The 16,331-nt window shown below is 43.2% G+C and overlaps 1 protein-coding gene across 2 annotated transcripts in view; it reads left to right on the top strand.

The window, feature by feature from the left end:
* Window positions 1-15,662, top strand: part of LOC127440667 (chromodomain-helicase-DNA-binding protein 7-like) — a 74,965-nt gene extending 59,303 nt beyond the window's left edge. For both annotated transcript variants that reach the window (XM_051697392.1, XM_051697393.1), the window contains 19 exons: window positions 1,540-1,650; window positions 2,275-2,480; window positions 3,748-3,947; window positions 4,096-4,255; window positions 5,878-5,967; window positions 6,372-6,475; window positions 7,808-7,937; window positions 8,108-8,165; window positions 8,254-8,314; window positions 8,407-8,749; window positions 9,003-9,211; window positions 9,656-10,429; window positions 11,161-11,318; window positions 11,768-11,995; window positions 12,276-12,677; window positions 12,832-13,044; window positions 13,153-13,293; window positions 13,389-13,493; window positions 13,592-15,662. In XM_051697392.1, the coding sequence (XP_051553352.1) occupies window positions 1,540-1,650; window positions 2,275-2,480; window positions 3,748-3,947; window positions 4,096-4,255; window positions 5,878-5,967; window positions 6,372-6,475; window positions 7,808-7,937; window positions 8,108-8,165; window positions 8,254-8,314; window positions 8,407-8,749; window positions 9,003-9,211; window positions 9,656-10,429; window positions 11,161-11,318; window positions 11,768-11,995; window positions 12,276-12,677; window positions 12,832-13,044; window positions 13,153-13,293; window positions 13,389-13,493; window positions 13,592-14,635 (4,737 nt within the window). In that variant the 3' untranslated portion in view covers window positions 14,636-15,662. The remainder of the gene's footprint in view (window positions 1-1,539; window positions 1,651-2,274; window positions 2,481-3,747; window positions 3,948-4,095; window positions 4,256-5,877; window positions 5,968-6,371; window positions 6,476-7,807; window positions 7,938-8,107; window positions 8,166-8,253; window positions 8,315-8,406; window positions 8,750-9,002; window positions 9,212-9,655; window positions 10,430-11,160; window positions 11,319-11,767; window positions 11,996-12,275; window positions 12,678-12,831; window positions 13,045-13,152; window positions 13,294-13,388; window positions 13,494-13,591) is intronic.
* Window positions 15,663-16,331: the final 669 nt, after the last annotated feature.

Genomic DNA, 16,331 nt, shown 5'->3' on the forward strand with positions numbered 1-16,331 from the left:
GGATTGATCTTAACGGCATAGCACAGATGCGATGCTGCAAACATGACACTTCCAGAAGTGCCAACACAAATATCTTAATAATTTAATTGCGGTAGCCATCCGTTTATTTATTAAAGTTGCTTTTCCACACCATTCAAAATAACATACGGCCGTCATGGAATTAGCCTATAGCCTAATAAAAAAAAACACATTTCTGTGCACAAAGATGTTTTAAATTAAGAAGAAATACACAATACTAGAAAAGCACCAGTGTGCTTTTTTGGAACACTAACATAGCCCAATTCTATCAAATTATTGTTTAGCTTTTTAAAAAAATACTGTCAGAATTTCCTGTATTAAATTAACCTACCAAATGAATAAAGCATTAAATAAAATAATTACCAAATGACAAAAATAATATTTTTAGACCTATATATGCCTTTTCTTTACACAAACTTAAATTAGCTTTACCCTGTTCTGTAGATGAAAAAAGTCGGCTGAATGTCATTCTCAAAATGTTCTACACTTTTTTTTTTTCAAGACTAAACTATCAGAGCTATTTGTCCAATGCTGAGTTTACTTTCAGAAAACGAGCTTTTGAACATTTTAAATATTTTAAATCTACCTCGGATCGCATTTGCTGAGCTTCTTCAGAAAATATGAATTGCATTATGATGCTAAAATTAATTTTAGATGACAATCAAGTTAAGTTGGTCATTAAAAGTCGCTGGACAAATATGCGGGACATAATGCATTTGTAATGGCAATGCTTTAGAAGATTGTTCAAAATAGCCTATTGAATATCAGGAATGTATCATATATGTAAACCCTGATATTACACTGCATCAGTTTTTCTTTAATAGCTGTGCACACAGCATATACATATCGCTGGATGGTCTTTATACTAAGAACGAAAGTTTCCCCATTACTTGGTGCAGGTTGCCAGCTTGAACAGGGCCATGATGATTCGCTTTCAGGTCGGAACCGGTGGCAACCTGCGATAGGCGCAACATCAGGACCAATATTACAGTCCTATCAGAAGGGCAACTGCTCCCTTTTGATTGTAATTCCTCATCTTCTGATTGCATTTATTTGTGAAATTAAAATGACAGTAGCTGGCTAATTTCAATTCATTTTACCAAAACTTCGCAGGAAAAAAAATGAGGGACATCTGGGAGGCAAATGGTACACAAATAGCGATTAAACACATTTCTGTATGGAAACGGCTTAAGGGCATATTTCTTTTGCGATGAACCAAAACTTATGCGACAAAGTGTTTTTTAGGCATGACGTCATCACACACACCATTTTTATTGATAAAAGGCCATTTGAATGGAAACGGGCAGAAGACGCAAATTGCGCTTTTTTTCTTTTTTTTTCTCTCCGCATTGTCACTTTATCGATAACAAAATAGCGCGAAAAGTGGTTGGAAACTAGACTAGTGTTATTACATAATTACCTGGATATAGGCTTACAACCTTATCTTGCTCTTAAAATAGGGCTAACTAAAGAGTAAAATATCTCTGATCTCACTATTTGTTTTCATTATTCTCCTACCAGGCAAGTTTTGTGTCCTCTGGGAACAGAACAGACATTTCTCTGGAGGACCCAGATTTCTGGCAAAAATGGGCAAAGAAAGCAGAGCTGGACCTGGATGTGATCAGTGGCAGGGTAAGCTGCAACTTAATGGAGGAAAGGAAGGGATGTAGTTTTAAGGGAAGGCACTAATACGTTGCATGTCTCTTATGTGTAGTGATGTGTGAGGGATTAATGGCTGACGATTATTTATTGTTCCATTTAATGACTGTCATGCATTAGCAGCTCTTGACAGGCATCATATTCATAATTCTGTCTGAGAATTGATAACTAAAGATGGTTAGAATCCAGGTCTGGGTTGCTTCCACCACACTTAGTGGTGTCACTCCTCATAAATATGCTATCTGAGCATAATTAATGAGGCTTATTTCCCAAGGCTAACAGTGCGTGGAATGCTGCCGTAATCGAGCAAATGCAAAATTGGTTAAACTTGGCTATGGGAGGCATTTTCTGTAATCACCACTGTTCTGTTCTCTCTTGAAGTGAAACATCATGTTAAGTCTATGTAACAGAAGTGTTCTATCACAATATTGTTTTCTGCATGTGCCCTTAAGCAGAGGTCTTTATCTTGCATTGTAGTGGAAACATATATCATTGTGTTACCATGGCATAGAAATAAGTTTTGAAAATGCAGAACCCCTCACTGCTGTCTAAAGCGCTTTGGAGAGCTTTCTAACCCCAGATCATATCTCTTATCAGAATAATCTGGTGATTGACACTCCACGTGTTAGGAAGCAGACGCGACACTACAGCTCTATGAAGGAGGACGAATTGATGGAGTACTCGGAGCTTGAGAGTGACTCTGAGGACAAGCCCATTCAGAAACCAAGAAGGCCCCAGGACCGAACTCAGGGGTACCCCCGCAGTGAGTGCTTCAGAGTGGAGAAGAACCTGCTGGTGTATGGGTGAGTGTAGTCTGGAAATATCACAGTGGGCATATACAAATTTTATTTACGTAGCTTAGTACATTTTCAGGTTATCACAGCCCTCTAAAAATGCAGAGATCACAATTGTACTATATTGCCATTGCACACTTAAGCAGTCCTTTAGGGCTACAATTAGTGGTCTCCAAGTCATTTTTGAGGAAAAAGCATCTGCTAAACGGCAACTAATTATACATGACCCTATAGGGCAAGGTGTTGCCACAGCTGAGAAAAATCTCCATAAAATTTACAAGCTCAAACTATTGCTGATAATGTATTCTGTCCCACTTCCACACATTTTCCCACCTTCATCCATCAGACTTCTTCAGGTCATGTCCTTCAAAACCATAGAGAGAGCTTCTCCATTTCCCACAATTGTAGCTCACCATGGAAACCAGCCTTGGCAGGAAGTCCACCCCAGTGCCATGAGACAGGATTTTCAGCTTCCTGCTTTGTTTCATTGTCATCCAAATACCCCTTGTCTTGTTTTCTATTTGGAAGAGAATATCTGGTAGCTCATAGCCCACCAGTGCAGTGGCCGAGTTTGTCGCGCTTGCTTGTCCTGGGGCAGTGGCAGACGCGGCACTATCTAATGCACACAGTTAATTAAGCACCAGGCTTGTGCACTCGGCACTAATCATGGCTGGCTGCACACACCATGTCTGACCAGTATTATTTTTTTTCTCTCTCCCTTTTCAGTCAGACACGTCTAGACCCCTGGGCTAAACGGCAAATTAGATCCATCAAGTCTGAGGGCTTTGTCTCTTCTGATGTTTTATTTTTTATTTTTGGAAAAGCAGTGTAGGGCTCTGAAATCAGAGCAGACCGCCCCCTCTCTTCCCAAAAAGCCTTGCAGGCCTGTACTGAGAGAGAGCTTGAATACTCCCATCAAGTAACAAATAAATCAAACCTCTTGGTCATGCTTCATGCCAGCAAGGCAGTAGTATCTCCTCCTCCAGTTTGAGAAAAATAGCAGTGATAGAGTAGTGCTGTGCTTAAACGATCCTTACATTTTTTTTTTTTTTTTTTTTTTTTTTCTGACAGCACATTTACTTTTTGAATTAGTTTTATCTCAATGTCATGCCAGTGACATTTCCCCTGCTTCTCTACACAATCTAACAGAACGGAGTATTGAATCTGGGTTCAAAAGAGCTTAATTTCTTGAAATAACTGAAGGGTACTTGAGGACTGAGGTTGTTGCATGTTTTGCTTGGAGACTTGGCTAACTTTTCTACTCTGCTGTGCATAGCTGGGGCCGCTGGGGTGACATCCTGTCCCACGGACGCTTTAAACGCCCGCTGAGGGAGCGAGACGTAGAGACCATCTGCCGCGCACTCCTGGCGTATTGCCTGCTCCACTACCGTGGAGATGAGAACATCAAGAGCTTCATCTGGGACCTCATCACCCCTACTGAGGACGGACAAAGTCGCACACTGACCAACCACACTGGTAGGACACTATAACCTTGAAATTACACTCGGCCATGTTGAGTTTGCGTCATTCATCTTTCCTTAGTGGCTGTATACTTGTTATGTGCCTTATATATTTTGGAGCAACCTCTTCATGGGCTTAACAAATGGCTTTTCTCTGGTTTTAGGACTATCTGCACCAGTGCCCAGAGGCCGTAAAGGGAAGAAGGGGAAGCCGCAGGCTCCTCAGCCTCACATGCCACAGGCTGATTGGCTTGCTGACTGTAATCCTGACATCCTCCTTCAAGAGGACAGTTACAAGAGACACCTGAAACACCACTGCAACAAGTACATAACATTTTAGACTGCTCTTCCCTCCTTTCTGAAAAGTTCCATCGAAATAATATGGATCTGATTACAGGGGTCGCATGGTCATGGAGATATCAGGGGACTTGAAAAATAGCATTTTCCAGGCCAGAAAAATACATTTCTATACTGACGTTTTGTAGTTTATTGTAAGAGATTTATTTGGCTATATATTGCTTTTTGTGTGTGTTTGTGTAGAGTAAAACTTGCTGAAACTAACATGACAAGATTAGTCTGTCTGTTTAGGGTCTTAATGTATTTAACAAGTACATAATTTAAATTTATAAATTTAAACATTTGCTTCCTGATTGAAAAGGCCATGCATGGAAATTCGTTGGTCAAACAGTGTGGGAACCCTGGTTTAAAATCCAACACAGACAGTTCAGTTGGCCTTCTGCTAAATTGTTTTGGTGTTCTTTTTGACTCCTCTTCCAAGTTTGATATCCTCAGAAGCAGGTGATTTTGAAGATCTTTGAAGAGCTGTTCAACTTGAAGTAATTGAAGCAAACTTTTGAATTTAGATGTGCAACTGTGAGCAACCGCTGTTACTTTGTGGTGCAGATGTTTCATTAAGTTGCTTGGCTCCTCAGTAGTTTAGCTTTGACTAATGAATGTCAGTTAAAATATGGCCAGCTGTAGAGAATCTGGCAAAAGAAAGAGTCCCTTCTCTCTGGCAAAGGCTTCTGCCACATGAATGAGATAATGAATGACAGGCTGTGAAGAATGTTTTCATCGCTGAAATTAAAGATTACAAGATCTCTCAATAATTCATAATTTTACTCATCAGGCCACGCATGATGATTTAGTCTCTTCCCCCCACATGTCCATTATGCCCCCGTGTGCTGTCGGCTTGCATCTTTTGTTTTTCGAGGCCTCTCTGGTTTCATTTGATAAATAATTTCTGTTGCCAGGCCAGCATTGTTGTGTCCAGACAGTGATGGGAGGGGTGAATGAAAACAAGGTTTACACTGCTGGCTCTGATGTGCATCCAAAGAAGGAGAACAGAGCAATAGCTGAGGAAATGTTACGAGACGATAAATGCGAAGTGCTTAGACCGCCAACCATCTGCTCGCTGCACTGCAAACTTCTGCTTCTGTACTTTGGAGGCGTCCCGGTAGCACCTCCCCAACAGAGTTAGGAAGGAATTTAAAACAGGAGGATGAAGGTGGTGGAGTGTTTATGTGTAGAGGGGAGGGGGGCTGCGAGGGTGGGTACGGGTGGCTCCCCAAGCGCAGCGGCGCAGTGCCAGGCCAGGTGCCTGGCAGACCTGTTGGAAGCGGGTGAAAGGCGGCACATGCAGAGGTGATTATGTGCAGCCATCTGTCAGGCGTGGAGGCTGCCGCACAGTGTGGCTAATCAGCCCTGGCAGCATGATGGATGAGCCGTGGCACATGCCAAAGAGCTGCTGCTGCTGCTGATGCTGCTGGCACAGCTCAGAGCTGGCCAAACTTACTATTTTGTTTTGTGCCTTCTCTCCTTCCCTTTGTCCCTATTTCTCTTCCTTTCAATCTGTGTTTCCCTCTGTGTGTGACACTAACACCAAACTCATCTTCTCTCTCTTGCCCTTTTTATCCTCTCTTTTGCTCTCACTCTATCTCTGACAGAGTGCTGCTGCGGGTCCGGATGCTATACTATCTGCGACAAGAAGTCATTGGAGACCAGGCAGACAGAATCCTGGAGGGAACCGATTCAAGGTTGGAATCTCTCTCCATCCCTTCCACAGAATCCTGCCTGCTGTTATCTTTCCTCTCCCCAACCACCCAGATGTGCATGCATTTATAATGTGCAAACGTGATCATCATATTGATGCTCTCAAGGATTTGACTAAAATTCTAATTACTGTGAGGGGTATTGTGTGTGCATGCAAGTGCGCTGGGTTGAGATAAGCAAGTAGCTCAGATCTCTGGCCATAATCAGGTTGCCCCTAAATAAACAAGATGAGAAATGGCCCAAAATGTGATGCGGCTTGCTAATGGTTGCGTTTCCTACCAGATGTCTGCAGATAGACATTAATGCCGCACTCATTAGATTATGTGCCGCTGTGGCCATCTCCTGGTTTTAATCACTTTTCCTGTGTTTGTTTGTATTGCATTTACAGTAGGCTGGATATCTGGCTCCCACAACCTTTTCACGCTGAGATCCCTACTGACTGGTGGGACCTTGAAGCAGACAAGTCTCTCCTCATTGGCGTCTTTAAGCATGGTAAGCTCCACCTGTTCTATATTCACATTCTTCCAGAGCTGCTGCTCTCTGATTGGTGCTCTCGTGGTGACAGGTGACTATAATTGTTAATGTTGACTTATTGTAAAATTTCCTAGAGATTGACTGGTGATATTTTCAAAATGGCTGATCCTGCACTAGATTGAGGATGGTGGGGAAAATGAATGGGGAAAGAGCAGAGATGAGCCATACAGCTATGTAATCCATCAGAGGCAACAGGCACCTCTCTGCACATTTTATTAACATTGGCCCGCAGTGTTAAGAAGTGTTCTGGGAGAACCTGCTAAATTCCTGGTTTGGGACATGATTGTGTTTTCTTTCGTAAAGCTAAAGAAATGTATCTTTTGGGGGTAAATGGGACAAAAGCAGTATAAAGAGAGAAGGATTTTTCAGCTGCTGACTTTTAATTGGATCAAGTATTGTAATACTAAATAGCCGCTTTTTATTTAATAATGGCTGCTGGCTTTCACAACCGATATTAATCTTTGCAAGAGGCTTTGAGATTTCTCTCAGAGTGGTATTTTTTTTCCTGAATGTGTATACAGAGACCTCTCTTCAGTCTCTCCCGGTGCGCTGTGCTACCTCGTTAACTCAGCTGGCCTCTGCGCGCGCACACACACACACACACACACACACACACACACACACACACAGAGGAGCGTGTGTATAACACAGGCAGCCTGTTCTTAATCATAATTCCAATTCAGTAGGGAGGTCTGGGGAGGAAGCAGGGAGAGGAAAGGTGGCAGGCCTGGATTGCAGAGGAAAGAATGATGGCCTATAAACTCCATCATGATTACAGTTTGGCTCGGGGCGCGGCGGCAGTTAGGAACAATGTGTCACCGCATAAATCCTAATTGAAATGTGATGTTCTAGCAGGGGAGGGGGGTGCTCGAGCCCCGTCTGATCAGCAGCTCAGCTGAAGTGGGTCCAGCCTGCCAATCGCCTCCCCTGTTGTGCACTGTCGGGATCCGCAGGCTCAAATCTGTTCTGCTTGGGCAGTTTCAACGGGCATTTTTCTCTGGCTCTGTCTTTTGTTTCTCCATCTTTTGAATGTTTTTGAAGGGATTTGACTTTGAAATACAAGAGGTTATTGCAGTTTATGTTAGCAGTTTTTTAAAGCCTGATATTAGTTTATAGGACCTCACACAATGTTTTCCAGGGACTCTATACTCTTCATTTTAAACTATGTTTGACACCCATAATAAGCTCAACTTGTTTGTACTTTTGACATCACCAGGGAAATAATAGCTCCACAGCCCAGTCTGTAACTGTGCATATTTTATGTTCACTGCTGCTCTTTTCTTCTGCTAGGCTATGAGAAATATAACTCGATGCGAGCTGACCCCACCCTGTGTTTCCTGGAGAGGGTGGGCATGCCTGATGCCAAGGCCATCGCTGCTGAGCAGAGGGGAGCGGACATGATGGCAGATGGTGGCGAGGGGTACGTTTGGCCCAAAATCACAGCCCCAGCAAGAGGGACTCCTGCTTTTTCTCTCTCTGGCGCTCTCTCTTTCTTTATCCCTCACCCGTCTTTCAAGTTCGTTCTTTGTTATATGTCCCACTCTAAAGGCCTCTTTTTTTTTTCTTTTTTTTTTTTTTCTCTCACAATAGAGAGGATGAAGACCCAGAGTACAAGCCTCTTCGAATGCCTTTCAAAGACGATCTGGATGTGAGTTCAGAAATATGTTAGGCTTAAAAATCTAGACTCAGTATTGTGCATAGATGTATTGTCTAACACTGTTTTGCCACATCTTAAGGATTTTACAAACTCGCCTCTGGATGATAAAGATGATGGCATTGATGGTGAGAGTGGAGAAGGTATTACTGCATTTCCATTGCGCAAAGTTGTCATCATATCATACTTTTAATATTTACTCGTCTGTGCTCATCTTTGACTTCTGTTCGTTCAGCCTCAGCTCCTAAGGCTGGTGAAAATGGGAAGGCAGGCAATCTTTGCTGGCCACCAGCTTCAGCGCTGACTGCCCGATTGCGGCGCCTCATCACGGCCTATCAGCGTACTCATAAACGTGAGCAGTTAAGGCAAGAAGCCATGACCAAACCTGACCGTCGTCGTCGTCGCCCACGTGATGACATCCTCTCCATGGTAACAGAGGGAGGGCCTTATGCTCCAGATGGGGCAATGGCTTTTCTGGCTGAAGGAGGACCTTTCATGGCTAAGGGTTCACCTTTCATGCCCGACAGCGCTGCCCTGCTGGCTGATGGAGCTGCCTACTTCAAAGAACGTCGCCAGAGGTGAGCCTACTCAAGAGGAAGGCTTTTTTATGTTAAGTTTGTGACAGTCTAAAAGTGCTTCTATTTGTCCATAAGAAAACCAAAATTTTTAGAAAAATGTTACTGACAACCTTTTAAACATTGCTGTGCAATTAAAAATGTTATTCATTAGATCTTAAGATCTTTTCATATGACCGAAAGTTCTTCCATAATTATTTGGTCATGCAACACCTCATCTATATTTTCCTCTGCTCTACCACCATCTGTTTTCCAGATGGACAAGACGTGAAGAGGCCGATTTCTACCGTGTGGTGTCTACATTCGGTGTGGTTTGTGACATCCACAAACAGTGCTTTGACTGGTCGCAGTTCCGTGCTATTGCCCGTCTAGATAAGAAGACTGATGAGAGCCTGGAAAAATACTACTACTCTTTCGTGGCCATGTGCAAGCGGGTGTGCCGGATGCAGCTCAAAGCAGAGACCGGTAAACACCTCCCTTTGAAAATAGTGATGTAATGTGTCCTGTGAGTAGATCTTTAAAGGCACAATAGCAGTGAACAAATAATGAAAATTACAGTCAAATTAAATGTTATCCCCTGCTTCTCTCAAGAGTTTTCTCTCTTGTGGTTCCCTGTTTTTTCTTGCCTTGGTTTTCTAGTCCCAAAGTTTCTTTTTCTTCAGTGTGCCCACAAACTCTACCCTTTAACAGCTGCATTTGCCTCTCCTTTTATGTCTTCATGTTCAAGTTTTATAATATCTAAAATTTAAAAAAAAATTCAAGTCAGCAGTAAAAACTTTGCTCATAGTTTCTTTATCTCTGATATTTTACATTTGCATCGTAACCATTTGGGATATTTGTATATGTTGCTGTTGTTTTTAAAAAAAATTATATACATCTGTCTAAATATCTCTTGCTTTCTGCTTGTAGAGCTGCCAGACCCCACCCTTATCATTGACCCCATTACAGAGGAGCGGGCCTCACGGACACTCTATCGCATTGAGCTACTGCGGCGGATCAGGGAGCAGGTGTTGCCACACCCTCTTTTGGAGGAGAGGTTGAGTCTGTGCCAACCCAGCCCCGACCTCCCGGCCTGGTGGGAGCCTGGACGTCATGACCGAGACCTCCTGCGGGGCGCCGCAAAGCACGGCGTCAGCCGCACAGACTACCACATCCTCAACGACCCCGAGCTAAGCTTCTTGGAGGCCCATCGAAAGTTTACACAAGGCAAGGGTGCAGAACTGCCCATCACCTTAGATTCCCTCACCCCTCTGGCCTTGGTCAAAGATGAGGAGGTGAAGGAAGAGACAGATAATGTGGTGCCCAAGGCGGAGGACAGTAACAACACTGTGGAGGTCAAAGAGGAGAAAGTTGAAGTCATGTCTCCCAAAGAGGAAGTGAAGAAAAAAGAGGAGGCGGCTAAAGATCTAGGTCTTAATCAGGAGCCCAAAGAGAAGATGAAAATGGAGGAGAAAGAAGATAAAACGGAGGTAAAGACCACCAAGGAAGAGCTGGGTAGTTCTGAGGCTGGCTTGGCCGAGGAGGTGAAGCCCATGGATCAGAAGCCCACAGACACTCTTCCTACTCCTGAGGCTAAAAATACTCAGGGGGAGGAGACTAAACTATTTACTGACAAAACCTCTGAAGATGAGGAAGAAAATATGGATGAGGATGACAAATCAGAAAAGTCTTCACAAGCTGAAGGTAAATAATAGGGATTGTTCTGTACTGCATATTACGTCTGTTTTTTGGAACATGCAAAAATGCTTCAGCACATTTTCTATCTATTGATCAAACCAGTTGTAGACCACGGTGCTGTTTTTCTGTTCTCTAAGGAAAAGATTACTTAATTTTGTACGTTTTTGAAGCCACCCCATGTGCTTAAATTAATTTTACCAGGAGTTTAAGAAACCACTAAAAAGGGGGGCCTGGGTATCTCAGCGAGTATTGACGCTGACTACCACCCCTGGAGTCGCGAGTTCGAATCCAGGGTGGGCCGAGTAACTCCAGCCAGAGCTCCTAAGCAACCAAATTGGCCCGGTTGCTAGGGAGGGTATAGTCACATGGAGTAACCTCCTCATGGTCGCAATTAGTGGTTCTCGCTCTCAATGGGGGCGCATGGTAAGTTGTGCGTTGATCGCAGAGAGTAGCATGAGCCTCCACATGCTGTGAGTCTCCGCTGTATCATGCATAGCAAGCCACGTGATAAGATGTGCGGATTGACTATCTCAGAAGCGGAGGCAACTGAGACTTGTCCTCCGCCACCCGGATTGAGGTGAGTAGTTGCACCACCACAAGGACCTAGTAAGTAGTGGGAATTGGGCATTCCAAATTGGGGAGAAAAGGGAATAAAAAAATTAAAAAAAGAAACCAAATAAAAGACTTGTGGTAAATTTGTATTAAAAGAGTGTTTTTATTATTATTGTTATTTGCAGCTGGAGCCGCATCTGAGAGGAAGAATTTCGATGAGGAGAGTAACGCCTCTTTGAGCACTGCTCGTGATGAGACCAGAGACTGCTTTGGTGTCGATGATGTGGAGCCGTCAGCACCTCAGATGTTCAGTGAACACTCTCTCTTCTCTTTCTGGCCTAAGGTTAGTTAAAGAATTAAGTCTGATTCTGTCTTTTTTGTAATTTTAGTCTATATTATTTGTATTCAACAAATAAAATGTTTATTTTTCCATTCTAAAATAAAATTACATATTTACCTCTTACACTCATCTAACATCAATGTTGAATTTGCATGTAGTTACAGTATGTAGTTTCCCACAAAATTGACTAAAGATAACTTAATGAAGACAAACTCAAAGCTTTGAACGGGAAATATAATCTGATGCATAGTTATTTGCGGTGTTTCACATTTAGAGTTTATTTCTCTATCAACAGCAGAATTGCATTAAAAGCTTCTCGCAGTGGAAACCTGAGCTGAGAAATACGTAGAAAATGAGATGCCCTTTGTATACCCTCTAGTTCATTATGTATGCATACACGTGTGCACACACACTCTCACTCTTGTGCTACTCTTTCTGTGTTTGTACTTCAGGACAGAGTAATGATCAATCGTATGGACAACATCTGTGAAGCGGTCACGAAGGGCAAGTGGCCTTCCAACAGGAGGCAGTTCTTTGACTTCCCAGGCCTGTTGCCTGGCTACGGATCCATGACAGCGGACAGCCCCCTGCAGAGGCGGAGTCTTGGTGATCTCTCAATGGTGGGTCAGACAAGCTATAGTGGCAGTGAGGACCTCACCATGTCATCACATGTCAACAAGGCAAGTGCTGCCCATAACTCTGACTACTTTGTACCATGTTTCATGCTTGTGAGTGGCTGTAGGGAAGTCGACTGCTCCCGGGTCCTAATGCCTGCCGCATTCAACCTCTGTCAGGCTATCAGTGCGACTTTTGTTGTTTTTTTTCTCTCAACACAATTTTGAACCGGTGCAACTTATATTCAGGTGCGACTTGATTTCCGGAAAATATGGGAATTAGTTCCATCATTTTCTTTAAGAGCTGTCTGAGAAGTACCCTCTGATTTTTCTTCTTGATCTGCAGGATGACTTGTTGAGTCTTTCAGTACCTCGGCAGCGCAGACGCAGGAGGAGGAAGGTTGAGATTGAGGCGGAGCGTGCTGCCAAGCGCAGGAACCTGATGGAGATGGTAGCCCAGTTACGAGAATCCCATGCTGCTGAAGGCCAGGCTCAGGCCATGGACCTGACCAAGGCCCTGCACGGTATGTCCTCCTCCTCATCCTCCACCTTCCCTGGAACCATGGCCTCTTCCACAGCCCTGAAGGCACAAATGGAGCTGCTGCAAGCAGGCGCTTCCTCCAGACCAAGGGCCAATGGCTCTCTACTTGATGCTGAACTTCCCAACCGGAGAAAGAGAGGCCGCAGGAAAAATGTGGAGGGCTTAGAGCTGCTCTTCATGGGGAACAAGAGAGCACATCTCAATGCTGTATGTGTCATTTTTTTTTTTATTTATTTTTTTTTTTCTACTTTATAGGATGTGTGTGAAACTGTGTCCACGTGGCTTATCTATTTACTACACATCTGTTGAATGCATCATACCATTCTTTTTTTTCTAATTGTTGCTTTCTTTGCAACTACAGGAAGATTCAGATGGGACCAAAGCTTTTCTGGATGGGGCACATATGCCAGGACAAACACACAGACACATTTCATCTCCGACACAGAAGGCCCCTGGTGATGGCCTAGAAGAGGGAACCCATCTTAAAGGAGAAGATGGATCCAGCACAAAGGACCTTCGGGAATGGCTCAGACAGCACCCCACCTACACTATGGATATGCCTGGATACGTACCAGTGAGTGACTTTATGTGCAACCCAGCTTACAATGAATTTTTTGTTGTTGGATTTTTGGCTATGGAAATGTGCAGTTTCTCTTACCAGTTCTCTATTCTTGTTTTTCAGAAGAATGAGGACCTCCTACTTTCCCAGTTTGGAAAGCCCAAACAGAAAAGACACCGCTGTCGCAATCCCAACAAAATCGACATAAACACTCTGACCGGGGAGGAGAGGGTCCCTGTTGTAAACATTAGGAATGGAAGAAAGGCAAGTATTAGAATAGTTAATGAAAGGATCTAGGTTATTTCTCCTAAAATATTCTTTACACTTTCCTCTAATATCTGTCACTTATTTGACAACAGATGGGAGGAGCCATGGCCCCTCCAATGAAGGATTTACCACGCTGGCTGGTTGAAAATCCCGAATTTGCCATCGCCCCAGATTGGACAGATATTGTGAAACAATCGGTAAGGCCTACAATGATGTTGATTGTATAATTAAAGTGCAAAATTGTTAGTTTTTTTTGTGTAAAAAGTGCATATTTTTACCCTTTTTATGTTTTCAGGGCTTTCTCCCTGAGTCCATGTTTGACCGTCTCTTGACTGGGCCAGTGGTCAGAGATGAGGGCGTGCGCCGCAGAGGCCGACGACCGAAATCTGAGATCGCCAAGGCAACAGCAGCAGCACAGGCAGCTGCCGCTGCAGCCGTGGCCTCCACCTCTGGCGTTAATCCTTTATTGATGAACGGGTTGTTTGGAGGTATGGACCTGACCAGTCTGCAGGGCCTGCAGAATCTTCAGAGCCTCCAGCTGGCCGCAGGCCTCATGGGCTTTCCCCCTGCTCTAGGAGGAGGAGCCGATGCAAAGCATGCTGCAGCCATGCTGCCTCTCATGCTTCCAGGCATGGGTGGCCTACCCAACATGTTTAGCCTGGGTGGGCTGTTTGGAGGAAACCTAGCCGCAGATGCCACAGCCACCAATGGTGCCTCGGGGACAGAACAGGCTGAGTCTGAGGAGAAAACTAAGCCCAAGAAAGATGAGGAGACCAACGAGGAGGGAGAGGAGAAAGAGAAGGACAAAGAATCAGAGAAACCAGCTGAAACTGAGGCTACAGGAGATACTGCTGCGCTCGCTGCTGCTGTGGCTGCTGCCACCGCTGGCATGTCTACCAACGCACTGGCCTTCAACCCTTTCCTGCTGTCCACCATGGCCCCAGGTCTCTTTTACCCATCCATGTTCTTACCTCCCAGCCTCGGTGGCTTGGGCCTCCCAGGCTTCCCTCAAGCTTCTCTGGCTGACCTCCAGAACGCCGTGTCAGGGGCCTTAGGTGCCACCGGCGAGGACAAGGAGTCCAGTAAAGGGCCCAATGCAGATCAGGACCAGAATGCCTTCACAGCTGATGTTGAAACTGGTGACAAAACACTTGAAGACAGTGACTCAGAGGAGAGCCAGAACAAGACAGCTGATTCATCAGTACTAGATGATGACCTGGCAGGGCCAGCTGATGAAATGGACTCCATTGAGGGTGGAATGAATGAGGATGATGATGATGATGATGATGATGATGATGATATGGATGATCCTGCTGATGAGGAGGACAAAAGTGACTAAAAACTTAAAAGGCCTTCTAACATTTACCCAGGGCTGGGGAAACACAGTCTGAAACTCTGACAGAATGGTTAGTCCAGTTGTTTACATGCCAACTCAATATCCAAAACACATTTTGAATTTGGTTGTTTGGTTTTCGTTGACAGGTAACCTAAGAGAAAAGCAATTAAGCTGTCTCTGTAACCATTAGCATAGCCAGGGATGAAGCAAAGTAGTGTTGTGCGGATGTCAAAAGTTTTCTTTTTTTTTTTTTTTTTTTTTTTCTTCTCTCTTTAAGTCTTTGGCACTGTGTGGTGCCTTCTAGATGAGATGGAAATGTCCTGAAATATAAAAGGAATTAATCGTTCCAATAGTGCTATGCTGCTCTCTCTTATTTTAATATTATTGTTTTGTTTTTTTTGTATTTTTTTTTTTCTCTCTACTGTTGATAATGTAATGATGAGTAGCATCTCGTAATATTCAGTGATGTACAATTTAACGGCATTAAGACACTCTCCACTGCTGAGAAAGGATCATGGTTTTCGTTGTACTGTTCTGCTGAGAGGAGCAGGTGAAGTTCTCACATATCATAGCCTACACTCAGACTGTTCCCAGTCTCTCACACTGACAATCCAAACGGGTGAGGAGACCTCTCGACCTGTGGAGAGCAATAACGAAGGCAGCTTTTGAATGTTCAATTTTACTCTCTTGACTAAACATCGGAAAGTGTGGAAAAAATTACATGAAATAAATTACTGCAGTCAAAATTGTCTAGTATCCATGTTAATGCACTGGTGTAAGAATAAAATCAGGTACCTTATCTATTTGAATAGACTTTTGTTACTTTAGCCACAAAGCTGAACAGCATTACCTCAATTCTAACTAGCCTTGAAGTTTACAGACATAAATGTTGTAAATGTTTTTTTTTTTGTTTTTTTGTGCGTCCTTTTTTTTTTGATCCATCATGTATGATGAACTGTAAATTGCTGCCAACTGTAGTAATGATGCTTTTAATAAAAGTGACTCACGATATTCGCCTAGGAAACCAAAACTGTGTTTGTGTAGCTCTATGGGGATGTGAAGCAACATTTGGTGCCATGTCCCTCTTATAACAATGAACATTTTGCTAACTCACTTCACATTTATGTCAGTTTAATCTGTATGGAATTAGAGGTTTTTAAAGGAATATTCCAGATTCAATACAAGTTAAACTCAGTCGACATCATTTTTGGCATAATGTTGATTACTAAAATAATTTCAACTGGTCCTTTTCTTTAAAAAAAATAATTATGGGTTACAGGGAGGCACTTGCAATGAAAGTGAATGGGGCGAATCAATAAACATTAAAATACTCCGTTTTAAAAGTATAGCCACTAGGGAAGTTAAAATATCTTTATTGTGATAAACTTGCTTGCTAACCTTTTTGTGTAACGTTATATCCAATTTTACAGCTTCGTTGTCACGGTGATGTAACGCTGGCTGTGAACACTAAAACGACCATAAAAACGATTCAAACAGCTTGACATCTAAAATAATACACAAGTTTTAACAGAACAATTAATACAAGTACTTTTATAAAATTATATGCTTTGCTTTCTGCCTTTTAAGGAAGTTCACTCAAATGAAAATTCTCTCATTTACTCACCCTCATGCCATCTCAGATGTGTATGACTTTCTTCTGCAGAACACGAAGATTTTTAGAATATCTCAGCTCTGTAGG

Source organism: Myxocyprinus asiaticus, chromosome 5, assembly GCF_019703515.2.
Source record: "Myxocyprinus asiaticus isolate MX2 ecotype Aquarium Trade chromosome 5, UBuf_Myxa_2, whole genome shotgun sequence".
Classification (NCBI taxonomy): domain Eukaryota; kingdom Metazoa; phylum Chordata; class Actinopteri; order Cypriniformes; family Catostomidae; genus Myxocyprinus; species Myxocyprinus asiaticus.